The 16471-nt window shown below is 34.4% G+C and overlaps 1 protein-coding gene across 8 annotated transcripts in view; it reads left to right on the forward strand.

Annotated features, from left to right (window-relative positions):
• Positions 1-16471, forward strand: part of LOC128994051 (receptor-type guanylate cyclase Gyc76C-like) — a 149619-nt gene that overhangs the window by 88170 nt on the left and 44978 nt on the right. For all 8 annotated transcript variants that reach the window (XM_054418318.1, XM_054418268.1, XM_054418309.1 and 5 more), the window contains exons 4-5: positions 2479-2758; positions 7096-7293. In XM_054418318.1, coding sequence (XP_054274293.1) covers positions 2507-2758; positions 7096-7293 — 450 coding nt within the window. In that variant the 5' untranslated portion in view covers positions 2479-2506. The remainder of the gene's footprint in view (positions 1-2478; positions 2759-7095; positions 7294-16471) is intronic.

Here is a 16471-nt window from a genome sequence, read left to right on the forward strand (position 1 = left end):
AGTACATTAGGTTTTACGGTGATATTTAAAGTTTTTCAATTAGGGAAACAAAATAACTATTCCATCACTTTTATAACATATTAACCTGCGGGGATATTTGCCACAAAACCCCTAACTGCTGGAGCATAAGTAACCATACAATTTATTTTGAAGGTGTTTTTATATGCCTCGCACAAGTTTTTAAGGCCTAACGATGATTTTATGTATCAGTGGTTGATAATAATTCAATATAGTTCATTAAAACGAGGCCTTATCTAATTCCAGAGGTGGTATACAAAAATATTTTGATTTTAATGGTAATCAAAGCAAAACAGTTATTTTTTTTAATTAGTTATTAAATTCACTGTATTGCCATTCCACTTGTTTAATTTGCTTCCAGATCGCATGAAAATAGAGTCTCACATTCAAAAATTTTGTCGTGGTTAAATAATTTACCTTGTTGACTAACAATATAATTGAAATTGTGTGAATACCTGCGTGGTAGTTGGTAATCTTTTACATGGAATTTAACAATTAATCCCTCAAGCTGTATGAATATCCCTATAGTCACACTCCGCCAAAGACTGTCACTTAAGAAAAAAGTACATCGTTGAACACACAAATAAAATGGCAGGGAAAGACAACATGTAAACATTTAAACATTTATGCAACACAATCCCAATAGAATGTGAGTCTAGAGTGCAGAAAATTACACTTAGTAGTCACCAAGTGACTATCAATCTTACATTACTAATGAATTCTGATTTCAACTCAGTATTTATAATAGCCTGTTGAAAAGTTGAGGTTATTAATCCCAACTAACAGCAGACAAGTGACATGGCTGGATCTACGGAAATAGCAACAAAACGTATCTTCCTGGTGGCGTGTGGCCAAGCCGTGTGCCAGAACCAAAGGCATAAAACTATCTGTGCAACATCCACTGTATTGAGAACAACTTGGCCATGGTCCACGGAGCGTGTACTTTCACTCTCAGTACGGTATATCAAAATTTGTAGTAAATATGATTTTAAAGTATTGTTTTCTAATTAATGTTGTTTGGTGATTCAGTGGATAAGTCGGTAGCGCAATAGACTTCGGGCCCAAGGTAGCGATGTGGTGGGTTCGAATTCTAGTACAGTAGACTCCCTCTTATCCGGACTCCTCGGGACCGAGGCCAGTCTGGATAATGGTTTTTTCGGTTAAAACGACGTCCCCAAAAACTCGTTAAAACGGACCGTTTACTGTGATATTCGACTTAAATTTAGGAGAGCATTGTATTTAGACACGTGATCACTGGTCTCAAATCTTTCCTACGAGAACAGTCGTTTCAGTACCGTTCACTTCCTGCCGATTTAGTCCGGTTAAACCAATGTGCTGATACAAATTGTCTGGTTAAAGAGATGTCATTTCCGCTGAGTTTAGTCCGGTTAAACTGATGTCCGGTTTAAAGGTGTCCGGATAAGAGGGAGTATACTGTACCCGTAACTACTTTGTATCAGTACAGGTTACCCTTGTCGTGTACCAGCTCACCCCTTGCTTTGCTGGACTTGTCCCACGCACAGATCGGTTGTGTATGTGGGTGAGTAAATGAAAGGTTAAAAGAGGCAGCCAATCTCTTAAAAAAGAATAGTTTTGGATATAACTAACCCAGTTTCGAAAATAGAAAAGTATGGTCAGTTTAGAATATTTGACTAAAGATTATTGTGAAGTTGAAATTCCATTAAGTTGTATAAATTGTAGCCAGATTTAGATAAAATAGCCTATTCAATGGAGACACCTACAGAAGGTTCTGCCGTAAAGTAGCCTTCTCATTGTTGTATTTGTATTTTTTCACCAACCAAATTGAAAGGGCAACTACTAATTGTGAACTATAGGCTCTTGTATGCCCCCATCTGTTGAGCTGTTTATTCGGTGTTGTGTGTCCTCCCGGGAAGGTGTTAACTATACTTGCATGTAATCCCAAAACCGTCAGCTTAAAAACCTTCTTCCCAGTTTTATAGCTGAGTAAGTCAGTAGCTTTTTGATTGTTCGAAACTGAGCCCAACTGTCCTTGATCGTTAGGCAAATAAATGATCCTGACTAATGAAACAGCTGATCTTAGTCAGTTACAAAGCAACTCAGGCCATCTCACTCCATTCTACCTTGCATTTATATTCAGCTTAAAATTCACACCCATGTGTGAGTCGCTGTCTCAAGCATTGATTGTTGATTTTTATTAAAATTAGTTTTCTTTGAGAGGTTGGCAGCCTCTTTTACTTTGCATTTAAGTCTATATGAGCCACAGAACCCTGTGCAAGAACGTATCCAGTAAAGTGAGCTGGTATAGTACAAGCTTGAACTTAACTTATAAAAGCTTGTGGCAGGTACCAAAGATTCTATCTCAAGACATCACTGTCTTGAGCCCGAAGTCCGTGATGCCACTGACTGACTCACCAACTACTGTAATATTGTAATTGTAGTTCCGCAAAGTTTCTAACAAACGTTTCTTTGCTTGTTCAGGTGAGGTGGAGGGGACGGCCGGCTGGCCATGCAGGCCGGGCCTCTAACACTCTTCGTCCACTTGCTGTTGTTGACCTCCGCGTGTGTGGCGTCGCACACGACAGTCACACTCGCAGTCGCACCCTCTACCACCGCCGCATCGACCACAGTCGCGCCACCGACGCCCCCGCCACACATCAACAAGAACCTAACCATTGGCTACCTGACGGCGATCAGAGGTGACTTGCGCGACCGACAGGGCCTCCTAGTCTCCGGCGCCATACAGATGGCTGTGGACAAGGTGAGGATATCAGTGTAGCTGAGTGTGAAGTAGCAGTTGAAAATACAACATGTAGACATAGCCTCCTATAATACAAGGCTGTTGTCCCAGCAAACCAAAACAGCTGTTGCACTAATTTATAACGGAGCGTACGCACAATGTTTATGTTTATCTTTTTTATTACATATTACCATGGCAATGGGCATACCGGTGCGACGTTACCACACACTAATACCACGGCCTTGTATTAGAGGAGACTATGATGTAGCACTTCAAGTGAAACTATTGGAAAGAAACCTATCTGGAGTGGATTAACATTTAAAAATATTCCATGTAACAAATTGGGGTGGATGGACAAAAATTAATCATTGGATTTTGGTGAGAAGAAAAATAAAACAGTTGATTGCAGAAAGCACTAGAGAGTAATCGATTGGACATTCAGTTTGTCCGTTTTCTTACATGAAAAATTAGTTGTGATGGATTAAAAGCTTCTAGATAAAACAAAATAGCTTAACTTATTTTTTTTCTATTATTTTTCTGGTGGGTAAATGACTGTGTATTAATAGACAATTTTCTTCGCCAAAGGAAAAAGAATTTCAGAAATCTTCAAAAAATCCTTGAAGTTAGTGGTCCCTAACATTTTGTTATAAGTGAACATCTTATCATCAAACTTACAGCAGTTTCTTTGGTCATGCGTACTTGTATTAGATTAGGATGTCAATAGAAACTCTTATAAACAAGAATAATAATTTAATCTGTTCTTGAATTTATTTCAAAGGGACAAGCGGGGAGGTTGTTGTATCTTTGGAAACTGATTGGTCTTCATACTGTATCTTTAAAGTATATAGGCCTAAAAGAAATTTAGTATTAAAAAACTGATGTAGTGAATAGATTTTTTTTGTACGTTTTTGACAAAAAGGTTAATTGATTATTACGATAGATAAAACATACTCCCTTAGTAGATTTCTCATCCTTATGGAACAGCTGAAGTCAATTTTATTGTTAGTTCTGTACAGTGTACTGCAGAGGTTGTGTTTTGTTTAAATTTGATTTTTTTTATTTATTGTTATTCATTTAAAACCTTGTTTAACCAAATAATAGGATCTAATCATAAACACTAGCTCGTCCCCTAGTTATATAACCAAAAAGTCAAGCACAGGTCATGAAATTGACCCTCAAATAATATAAACAAAATTTTGTTCACACTAGCGCCCAGTGTGGACATGAACTAGACACAAAAAAAAAGCTTCAAAATTTACAATGAGATGAGAAGTCTACTAACTTGTGTTGCTTAGTCTATGTTATTACAATCAAATAGGTTAGAATACTTATAATATTTGGGATACGGGACTATGTAAAATAAATTTTTAATTGTGTTTAGAATGAAAAATGTTTTTTTTCCACTATTTGCCGTATCTCATAAGGCCAGAAGAAGGCCCACTTTCCCCCATATCTGAGTCTGACCTGAACATTAAATTTGACTTTGATCTTGATCATTGAAAACTGTATCAAATTATTGCCCCTTTATGGCCTATTAAAATCAATTTTGAAAGTCGGTATCAAAGTCGGAAGTATCTTCCAATTGGTTGTGGACACATTAAACAGAAGCCCACATAGTCGCCACGCTTGTTCAAGACCATCTAGACTATGGTTTATCATTTATCTTCAGGTCAAAAGGTTATCTGACCTTGAAAGATGCCAGTTTCACTGCTTGATGTTTTGGCACCAACGCTATTGGAAGTCCATCATTATCTTGTCTGATGAAATGTTAAATGCTCGGTTGGGGTGTGATATGTTCTTAAATTTTCAAGTCGAGAGGTTAATTGTAGGTATTGGGTTCCACATATTTTTTTAACAAATGGGGAGGTTGCCAGTTCCATCTTTGGGAAAAATTATTCAGGACCTAGTGTTGTCAATTGTCAGGAGGCCACAAAGTTATTGATGATTTTCAAAAAGGGTCAACCTTAAATTATAACAAAATCACAGTTCAAACTGTCTTACAAAAAGATGTCAAAATTCCATGTAGGTGTTAAGCTACATTATATGACATATTACACCTTAATTATTTTTTCTTCCACTAGATAAATTTTAAATCAAATAAGATTCACAATCCCCTAATTTCAGAAACTGAAAAATGTTGGGATAATTTGACCTAAAAGTATTCATGTGAATATTTGTCAATCATTGTTATGTATCTTTTGCTTTATCAAGGAACTAAAAAGACCACAAACTAACTTTTTATCCTGAATATATTTTTTGTTAAGAAGTTTTAGTTTTAGAACTAAATGTAAAATTATCTGGGAAGTTACTATTAGTTAACCAAATCGACTATGGAGTCTCCCAGATTCTGTTCTTGGCCCTCCTCTCTTTGCTATGTTGATAGGTGTGTTATTAATGATTAATTGAATTAAGTATTTAAATTAAACTATTACATTTATAAACAAAAAACATCATTTTAGCGAATTTCCCTATAGGGAAGTAGCTATTACCGTAGGTCTCATGGTAAGACCTATTATAAATGAGAAAGTTTGGATGTATGGATATATGGATGTATGGATGTATGTTTGTGACAAGTGAACGCGAAAAATACTGGTCGGATTGGGCTGAAATTTGGCATGATGATAGCTGACATTCCCGATTAACATATAGGCATATTCTTATTTCAAAAATCCTTTCGGGCTCCGCCCCAGTGGCTCTGGAGTTTCCCATGTTAACCTAATGAGAAATGGAATTATTGAATCTTAACAGCTGTTTCAATTAAACAAGTTGGTTCTGTTCTATGATGTTCAATAGCATTAAAGTTACAAGGATTACCAACAGGGTGCAGCACTATTATTTCTTTTACATTTATGACAACAGCTAATTTGCAACCAAAAGGTGAGTGAGCGTAGCGAACGAACTTCAACCTGGAGGCGAGTTAGCGAAGCGAACGAGTTAAACTGAAGGCAAGTGAGCGCAGCGAACGAGCTCCAACCTAAAGGTGAGTGAGCGTAGCGAACGAGCTCCAACCTAAAGGTGAGTGAGCGTAGCGAACAAACTTCAACAAGGACGTGATTGAGCCATGCGAACGAGATAATCTTGAAAATTAAGAAGTTAAACGGGGCAAAGCCCGTGGGTTACAGCTAGTATATATATATATATATATATATATGTGTGTCCATCCGCACGATAACTTGAGTAATTTTTGTCCGATTTTGATAAAATTTGGTTTGAAGGTGTAAGGCGGGATAAACTTGAATGAGTTCGCGAACCAGCATGATCGGACTATGGGAACGGGGGTTTATGGGGGGTTTTATGGGGTAAAAATAGGTTTTTCCCATTTTTGACCCTAAAAACACAAAATTTCACAATTTCTTTTTAAACCATTTTGTAGAGCTTAAAAAAACAAATAATTTAGTATATTGAAGCATTATTATGCGCCTAATTGTTACGGAGAAAATTCAAAAAAATTTTAATTTTAAAATTCCCATGTTATTCTTATGGACAATAAGTCAACTGTTGTAGTTTGCTTGTTTATGAACATATTTTGATAATAGTTGGAAAATACATTAATTTCTTACTAAACCACAGTACCTTTTAATATTATACATAAAAAAAACTTTTTTACCCTCCCTGTTGCAGCAAACCTAAGTACTCATTAAACTAATTCTGTTTAAATAGGGAATAAATGTGATATTTTTAAGGAGACATTTTAGTTTAAATCCAATCAGGCAAATGGAAATTCGCTAAGTCTGCAGGTTTGCTGCGGCAGGGGTATTAACTGATCATGTAAGACTGTAGGTACTAAAACTGAATGGTTAAAAAAATTGGTAATATAATTTGTCTTTTTAATATCATCTGTTTGCTGTTAACTAACTAACACTTGACTATGTTTTCTTATCTTCAACAACAATCATCGTAAACAATTCTGTAATTTTCTCTTACTTGTAAAATTGAAAGCAAACAAAGGAAACTGATAGGGAATATTCTATCACTTTCCATAAATGCACAGTTTTTCGTGTCAGAGTTCAGGGATCAAGAGCAAAGACTGATTAAAATTTAACCTAAAATAGAAGTTTGGTAATGTCTATTCTAATTTGTTATGTCATGTACAGGGTGTCTGGTAACAAGTGTTTCATTTTTATTGTTTATTATATTTTTTTTTACATCCCACCTTTACATCCTTAGACATTCTAGCCCAGAACTTTTTTACACATAACTTCAAGCTAGTCCTAAAAGGTCGCGGTATTATTACATGTATGAAATCCATTTCTGCTTGGTGAGATTTGAACCTGGGACCTTGGTCTCTGAAGCCCCGAGCTCTACCACCAGCTCCTGCAAGTGTAGACAGTAGTCTTCATGATGTTGTCTGTTAACAGGTGAACTCCGACCCGTCGCTGCTGCCCAACGTGACTCTGGTACTCAAATGGCAAGACATGCGCGGTGACACGGTGATCAGCACACGCCTCATCACCGAGATGATCTGCGAGGGTATCTACGCGTTTTTCGGCCCCGAGGGCTCGTGCTACGTCGAAGCCATCGTCTCCCAATCTCGCAACATTCCCATGCTCAGCTATGTAAGTGAATTTTCATTTATTTTAAGTTCATATTGTACGCATGCCAATAAGAAGTATGTCTGGGAAACCAAGTGGTTTTAGTGTTCACCTTAAAATATGAGGGTTGCTGGTTTGGTTCGGAGTGGATGGATTATTGACCTAGATGATATTTGTCATTGGGGTATCAATTAACTACGCATTGTAATATAAGCTTTGACTATTGCTAAAACTATGCAATCAAACCCCATGTTAAAGTTGTTGCCAGTTTTAAATCAAAATGGACGTAGTTGAAGCGACCCACCAACAGATTGCGCTGGTTTCTGCTGTTTTCTACTGATTTCTGTCGAATATGCGGAATTTTTTAACAAAGTCAAACTCATAGGACAACATATTGTAATCTATCTTTTATGCCCTTTTCACCATCTCAGTAACCAAAAATAGGGCATAAAATCTAATTAAGTTTATATTTTCTTAGTTAAAAATAAGGTAATATTTTGCAAACGTTTCAGGCAATCATTAGTGTCATAAAATATGATAAAAGGGTGATAAATAAAATAAAACAATTCTTTAACCAATTGAAATTTGTTTGTTTGCATTCTTGGTAAACAACAATATAAATTTTCATGTCTGTTTGAAAAATGTCACACCTCATAAATAACTTGATGAATGAAAACGTAGAGTCGTACTTTGGAGCAATCAGCATATTGCACATTGTCCTGCCACTCGGCTTGAAGTTCCAGCATAAATTAGCTGAAACTTGTCACTGTTGTATTGCTGTCAAGTTGAGAAATTGATTGGCATAATTTTAAATGTATAATTTATTTGTATTAAATGTGTAATCTCATTGTAGAAAATGATAGGAATAAATTGGTGTGACAAATGATTTTACAATGCAAAATGTGAACGTAGATAATATTATGTTTTAAAAATTTGCTGCTATCAGCAATGTCTTGGGTTTGGTTTATTTGGTTTGTTTGACCATGTGTGAATTATATGTCAATAGCTATTTGTAAAGCTTCATGTGACCATACATTCGAGAGCAGTAATGACCGTTTGTGCTCGTCACACAAGATTTTCCTACCACCATAATTGACATAACAACACACAGATTAACTTAGATGTATATAAAATGTTATTTGGATTATGTTTGCTTTTTTAAGGTTATGTTATTGCTTATCGGTTGTTAACGTACCGAATCCGCGGCTGTGGTTGGTTTAGAAACGACAACTTTGAAATCAGCTGATTTAGCGAGTGGGAATAATTCATTCCTGCTCTAGAGTGGCAATGAACTATTTTGCGTACTGTTTACAGCCAGGGAAATGCAGTTTCCTTGTAGTGGTAGGAAAAAAATAATGATTGTAACTATAATGTTTTATGTGTGATCCCTGTCTGATTTACTACATAAACTAATAATACTTTTATTAATGTAATGTAATGTTTTATGTAATTAATGTAATGTAATGTTTTTGTAATGTTTAGAAAATTTTAATTTGTATTACAAATGATTCCCTAAGGCAATATGTCGCTTATTGTTATTATAAAATAATCACTTCTGGTAAATATCTTTTAAAAACAAATTACTCTATTTTCAGTGAAAACTTAACAATACGCAGTTTATCCACGGTGTTGGTATTCTATTGCCAGCTATCCATTCATGTATGTCCAGAGGCTGTCTCCATCTGACTTTATAATTTGACAAGTCTTTGTACAGGACGTCTGTTTGTATTTCTGCTACCTAGTTGTCTACCTTTCTACTACGTGTTGAAACTGTTTATGGAGCTGTTTACTAGGATTTCTCCAATAATACATTCATTTGTTGTAGCTACAAGGTGTGTTCTGTAAATTTTTACTTTGAAACCAAAGCAAGTGAGTTAGTTGCTTTTATGTAGTGTTAATATAAAAAAAATATATTTTCATAACTCCTTACAAAAACTTTTCATCACTCCTTATAGTGGGGAGGCAAATGTAGTAAAATATGTCAAATGACAAAGTTGGCTCACCCCGAAAGGTAACCGGTGAACACTATGCTAGATGATATTGTATAGTAGTAGAGATGATATTTTGACCGGTGTTCACTCTGTATGAGTGGGACTCTCTTTTCTGGACGCCATTTTCCAAAATGGCGGATGTCAACGTTTGATCTTTGAATAACTCGAGCAAAAATGATCCGATTTTGATGAAATTTGGTATAAACGTTTAAACTTACATTTATTTGAATGAGTTCGAGAACCAGCATGATCGGACCATGGGAGCGGGGGTTTATGGGGGTTTTATGGGGTAAAATTGGGATTTTCTTATTTTTTGCCCCCAAAGCACAACATTTTCCAATTTCTCTCTAAACCATTTTAAAGAACTTAAAAAAAGAAATAATTTAGTATATTAACGTTTTTTGTACCCTTATTGGTTACGGAGAAAATAAAAAAAAGTGTTATTTAAAATTCCCATTTTATTCTTATGGAGGATATTGTCAACTCTTGTAGTTTGCTTGTTTATGGATATATTTTGATCAAACTTGGTAAACTTATTTATTTATACTAAACTATTAATATTAATATTCTACCAACATTCACACTTTATTAGCCTCCATGTAGCAGCAAACCTAGGTACTCGTTAAACCTAATTTTATTTAAATTGAATTAATTTAAATACCAATCAGGCAAATGGAAATTTACTTAGTCTGCAGGTTCGCTGTGACGGGGGTATTTTATTCTTGACATTTCTTCCTAACACTAGGGGTTCAGGAGATATAAGCAGTTAAAGTTGGGGTTTCCTCCATGATAAATACATTGATCCGTTTTAACTGTCACCCTAATGTATTTTCTGTGCTATTCCGTTGCATTTCTTAAGAAGTGCAAACACTTTTGAATCGGCATATAATAACAAAGCTAGATTATCAGGCACATCTCAGATTCGCACGATGCGTTAAAATATTAAAAGTATCGCTTTATTTTAGTTTTTTTCTCCATGAATTGTATTTTGGCGGACATTTTGTGGGATCAAATCAAATTTTAAGTTGCAGATTCAGTTTCCCCACCCTTTTAAACATTAAAAACGATATACTACACACTATATCTAGCAAACATGTTTTTAACTATTTTTCTCTGGGAGCGATTATTATTTTAATTTAAATACCATAATATCAGGAATACGTAGGAGGACATAGAAATACTAGAGCTAAAAGATCCGAAATGGCATAAAACAAGTTGCTATGCCAGTTTTTGCATTAAGAGCAATATTGATAAACATAAACTACGGCATGAAAAGTCTGTGAAGTGATAATAGTCCGGTAATTAAAGAGAAATATATAGTGGAGGTTCAAAAAAATTGTTTCTAAAGGTTTGTCGACGGATTTCATTACTTTTATACCTCCACACAACAACAAAAAAAGTCTACCAAAATCCGACTAGGTAAAGTACCTGATATTATGGTATTTAAATTAAAATAATAATCGCTCCCAGAGAAAAGTAGTTAAAAAAATTTTTGCTAGATATAGTGTGTAGTATATCGTTTTTAATGTTTAAGGGTGGGGAAACTAAATCTGCAACTTAAAATTTGATTTGATCCCACAAAATGGCCGCCAAAATACAATTCATGGAGAAAAAAACTAAAATAAAACGATACTTTTAATATTTTAACGCATCGTGCGAATCTGAGATGTGCCTGATAATCTAGCTTTGTTATTATATGCCGATTCAAAAGTTTTTGCACTTCTTAAGAAATGCAACGGAATAGCACAGAAAATACATAAGAGTGACAGTTAAAACGGATCAATGTATTTATCATGGATGAAACCCCAACTTTAAATGCCTATATCTCCTGACCCACTAGGGTTAGGAAAAAATGTCAAGAATAAAATACCCCCGTCACAGCGAACCTGCAGACTAAGCAAATTTCCATTTGCCTGATTTGTATTTAAATTAATTCAATTTAAATAAAATTAGGTTTAACGAGTACCTAGGTTTGCTGCTACATGGAGGCTAATAAAGTGTGAATGTTGGTAGAATATTAATATTAATAGTTTAGTATAAATAAATAAGTTTACCAAGTTTGATCAAAATATATCCATAAACAAGCAAACTACAAGAGTTGACAATATCCTCCATAAGAATAACATGGGAATTTTAAATAACACTTTTTTTATTTTCTCCGTAGCCAATAAGGGTACAAAAAACGTTAATATACTAAATTATTTCTTTTTTTAAGTTCTTTAAAATGGTTTAGAGAGAAATTGGAAAATGTTGTGCTTTGGGGGCAAAAAATAAGAAAATCCCATTTTTACCCCATAAAACCCCCCATAAACCCCCTCTCCCATTGTCCGATCACGCTGGTTTTCGATCTCATTAGAATAAATGTAAGTTTAAACGTTTATACCGAATTTCATCAAAATCGGATCATTTTTGCTCGAGTTATTCAAAGATCAATCGTTGACATCCGCCATTTTGGAAAATGGCGTCCAGATAAGAGAGTCCCACTCATACAGAGTGAACACCGGTCAAAATATCATCTCTACTACTATACAATATCATCTAGCATAGTGTTCACCGGTTACCTTTCGGGGTGAGCCAACTTTGGAATTTTGGCCATTCGCCTCCCCACTATTACAAAACTGTCTGTGTTCGGTAACAACTGATATCAAATAAATTAATTCTTTCAGCTGATTTCCCCTTGTTCTAAATTTACTTTTACTCGCTCTCAATAAATTTTTCCATTTCCACTCCAAGGCCCACTAATACTTGTTTACAATTTATTTCTATTTTTGAAATCAGCTGTTTTTACTGTTTATATAAAATACAAACAGAAATATGCATAAGCTGGTTTTGTTGTGTTTTTAGCTTCTAGTACATGTTTACTGCCCAATGAACATAACCTCGAACTTGAACTTCTATTTTTTACATTGTTATATATGTTTGGCATAACCTTTTTGCTTTTATTTTTCTATTAAAACAATTTTCCTTAAGAAATGTAATAGTTTTAGTTTTACTGAGGTCTGTTATTATATATGCGATTATTTTTACGTTGTGATGAAAAGTATCATTCATAACTTTTACCCAACATGATTTTCTGGCTTTTGCTAGACAATAGACAATAGACAATTTCGTTTATTTGTAATTTCATCATGAAATACATTGGCGTCACAAAAATCTAGAATGTTTAACATTAGATTGCTTAACAGTTTACATTTTTTGTTGTGTTGAAAGTTCATAATTGGTCAAAAAATCCCTGAAGGGAGTGCACCGGTCGGTTCACAAGCCGGTCCTAGAGTTGCTGTTTGAGTCAGTTTCCTGTTGCGTTCTTGAGGTTGTTTGGAAGAGAGTTGATTTTGCAGCCAATACGAGAGGGTTTTCTGCTGTATTGTGTGGTGTGGTGGATCTCTGCACAATACAGCAGAAAACTCTCTTATATTGGACGCAAAATCATCAACTCTCTTCCAAACAAGTTCAAGAACGCAACAGGAAACCAACTCAAACAGCAACTCTGGGACTGGCTTGTGGACCGACCGGTGCACTCCCTTAAGGATTTTTTTTTTTTTTTTTGCTACAATTATTCCCAAAATAACTCTCACTGAAATTTTGTGTTCCTGGGTTTCCTTATCCCACTAAGTCCAAAAGGTCTGGAGAAATATTGATAAATTTTGTGTTTTAAGGGTAAAAAATTAGAAAAAAACCCATTTTTGCCCCATAAAACCCCATGTTAAGCCCCGTTCCCATAGTCCGATCATGCTGGTTCGCGAACTTATACAAGTTTATCCCGCCTTACACATTCAAACCAAATTTTATCAAAATCGGACAAAAATGACTTAAGTTATAGTCCGGACGGACATATATATATAAAAATTTGAACGAATGGTGTTTTTGGCCTCTGGGAACATCAAAATGAAAAAGTAAATCGGTCCCGGGCCTAGGTATTACCATGAGACCTACGGTAATGGTAATAGCTACTTCCCTATAGGGATATTCGCTAAAACGAGATGAAACTTTATATAACAAGTACATCATGTATATAAATTTGCAATCTGTATCAGATCATTACACAGATGATTGTACACAACCCAGTGAGAAATATCGAGCATCAAATGAAATGCTCAGCTGAGCGAGCAACAAGAGCGAACAAAGAGTGGTTTGCAGATGGAAATAATTGAACAGTCACAGTTGGCAGGCCGCCACGTTCCCTTAGCCAAGTTGTCTTCTCACTTACCAGTAAACAACGCTCCGTTTAAGATAGGTAGATTGATGAATCGGGTAATTTCAATATCTATTGATTCATTAAAAATCACTTACATGTACCCATTCTAAACATTAGAAGGTTTTTTAAAAAGTTTTTATTAGCTCGCTTTCTTGTCCGGTACAAATTTTTCAATAAATTTTATACTAACTTCCCGATGAGCTAGAGACTTGAAACTTGAAACATGCAATATTATATCATTTGATTTTCATATTTCCCTTGGGCTACGCCCCATGGGCTTGTTTTTATTAACTCACTTTCTTGCAAATTTTGATACTTCCCGATGAGCTAGAGACTTGAAACTTGAAACTTAGCTCACAAATGGATGACAATGCAATCATTTGATTTTCATATTTCCCTTGGGCTACGCCCCACGGGCTTGTTTTTATTAGCTCGCTTTCCTACTAATTTTGATATCAATTTCAAACGAAGTTCCTGGTGAGCTAGAGACTTGAAATTTGAAACATAGCTCACAAATGGATGACAATGCAATATTATATCATTCAATTTTCATCTTTCCCTTGGGCTACGCCCCACGGGCTTCCAAATTTTTCATGTTTACATTTTGAAAGAATGTAAATATATCAATTAATTTAAGTCAGCTGTAAATACTTACATTTGACAGTTCGAAGACCAGAGGTTAAGAGGTATAGGTTATGCTCCCAAGAGATTCTTTATACAAACAAACATTTTAAAATAAAGATAAACAATCTGATTACATATATAATGGTGTTTGTTAATAATGTCAAATGTTATTTATTTAGTATTCCATAACGTAAACAATAAATTAAATAGATTGATATATTTATAGTTGGTAGGCCATACATTCAATGTAATACATAATTATATGAAAAGAAACTCAAATAAGCCTTAGATTTCCTACATGCATCTGTGTTAATCTGATATAGATGCTTGAAATAGATTTAACACCCACACAAATTAAAAACTAAAAAGTATAAAATAATTTATAAATAAAAAACTTTTTAAAACAAAACGTTTTTAAACGCATTAAAAAGAAGAAAATAATTTATAAATATGTGGAGAGTATAAATACTTTTAAGATTTAAAACGAAAAAAGTGGGGTGCATGCAACTGATAATAATACATTAGTTCAATAGGTGAAGGTAATTGTAAATTATCTATTTGCATGCTCCCCACGTTTTTCGTTTGAAATCTTAAAAGTATTTATAGCCTACTCTCCACATATTTATAAATTATTTTCATCTTTTTAGTGCGTTTGAAAACGTTTTGTTTTAAAGTTTTTTATTTACAAATTATTTCTCTAGAACTCAATCTTTGATCCACGTTTCCATAGCGAAGCTGTCTGCTCACTTTCCGGTAAACAACGGCCCATTGAAGATTAATGAATGGAGTAATATCAATATTTATCGATTCATTAAAAATCCCTTCCTTGTACTCGTTCTAAACGCATTCAATTAAAGGCTACAGAGAAAAATCCAATTATAATTGTTTGCAATTTTTCAGCATTTGTCTAATTAGATATATTTACTAAAAATTGAACAAAAAATAGCTTAGTTTGCTGTGGCAGGAGTACTTATTTCAAAGATTAACACCTTATGTAATTCTTAAATCGAACATAACCTCCACGAATTGTCCATAAAAACCAAAGACTGCAAAACAAAAGCAAGTAACTTTGAACAATTTTTTCCAGCGAGGCTGTTAAAGAAATCACCTCATTATCTAGTTGATTGTGCTGATATGTGATAAGTAACGACACAAAAGTGAATGTAACACATTATAAGGTAACCTTGGCATAGGGACCTTGCACCTAGGGCCATAATGAAGTATTGCGGTCAACCGGGGCACTTGGATTTATGTGGTATTCCAGTATAACGGCCGTATGTAAATGTTTGCATGCTACTGTTGTACTTTTATAATATCTGTGTTTAATATGTTGTACATTAAGGAATTTGTATAAAGGTTGGTATGACTGAAAATTATGGTTGGCTTTACGAAAAAACGTTTTCTTGACTTTTTATGAAATCCTTGTTGTGAAAGACATTAATGCAATAGGTTTGGAAATGTAAGGGTGTTTGTTTATCTAATTTCTTTGTTGATAAGCTTAACACAGCCTAATAAAAATAGGGCACTAATACAATTTTCAATAGGTTTTTGTCATGTAAACTAATGTTGTGATCAAAATTGATTGAAGAAAGTATAGTATGGCTATTAGCATGTACTACATGCATGGAATCAAATCATGGCCTATAGTAATAACCTACTACCAGCAATTTTGCAATTTGATTTGTAAAAATTCGTTGACCTATTGGTTTAAAGCAGTTTAATGTCGGTCGTTTCAGCATTAGTTCCCCTTTCAAATGAAATATATGAGTATTTTAGATGAGAAGAACTGTAGTTTTTTCGGATGTCTCTTTTAAAATAAGAGTTGTCCAGTCATTATATACATGAGGTCTCAAATGTGAAGTAAGTTTATTTCAATTATTTTATTAACTATACCAAAATGAAAATAATTTTATTGGTTGAATTCCACTCATATTGCCCATTATACTTGTTCAAAGATTAAAATACAGGGTGTCTCACAAAGAGGTTTAAACGTTTGATTTTATATATTACTTGATCATTTATGCACTGAACATTTGAAATTTTACACAATTAAATGTTTTAAAAATATTCTGGGAAAATTTCAGCCCCCTAACCTTTAACCTTTGTAGAAACAAAATGGTTGCGTATTATAAACTTATTGTAAATTATAAGTTATTAATTGTCACATTCTAGGGAAAACTGTACAGGAGAAAGTAAAGTTATAATTTTTATGGCTCAAGCGGTTGTCTTCAATTGAACAGCTGTTCTTCAACAATGAGCGTAGCGAATTAGTAAAAGTTTAAATATGCCACCATTTTGTTTCTGTAAAGGTTAGGGAGCTGACATTTTTTCATAATATTTTTAAAACTTACTTTTTCAATTGTGTAAAGTTTCAAAATGGTCTGTGTATAAG

The sequence above is a fragment of the Macrosteles quadrilineatus genome, unplaced genomic scaffold, assembly GCF_028750875.1.
Source record: "Macrosteles quadrilineatus isolate MER2022 unplaced genomic scaffold, UCM_ALF_1.0 Scaffold_1__1_contigs__length_201487025, whole genome shotgun sequence".
Lineage (NCBI taxonomy): Eukaryota > Metazoa > Arthropoda > Insecta > Hemiptera > Cicadellidae > Macrosteles > Macrosteles quadrilineatus.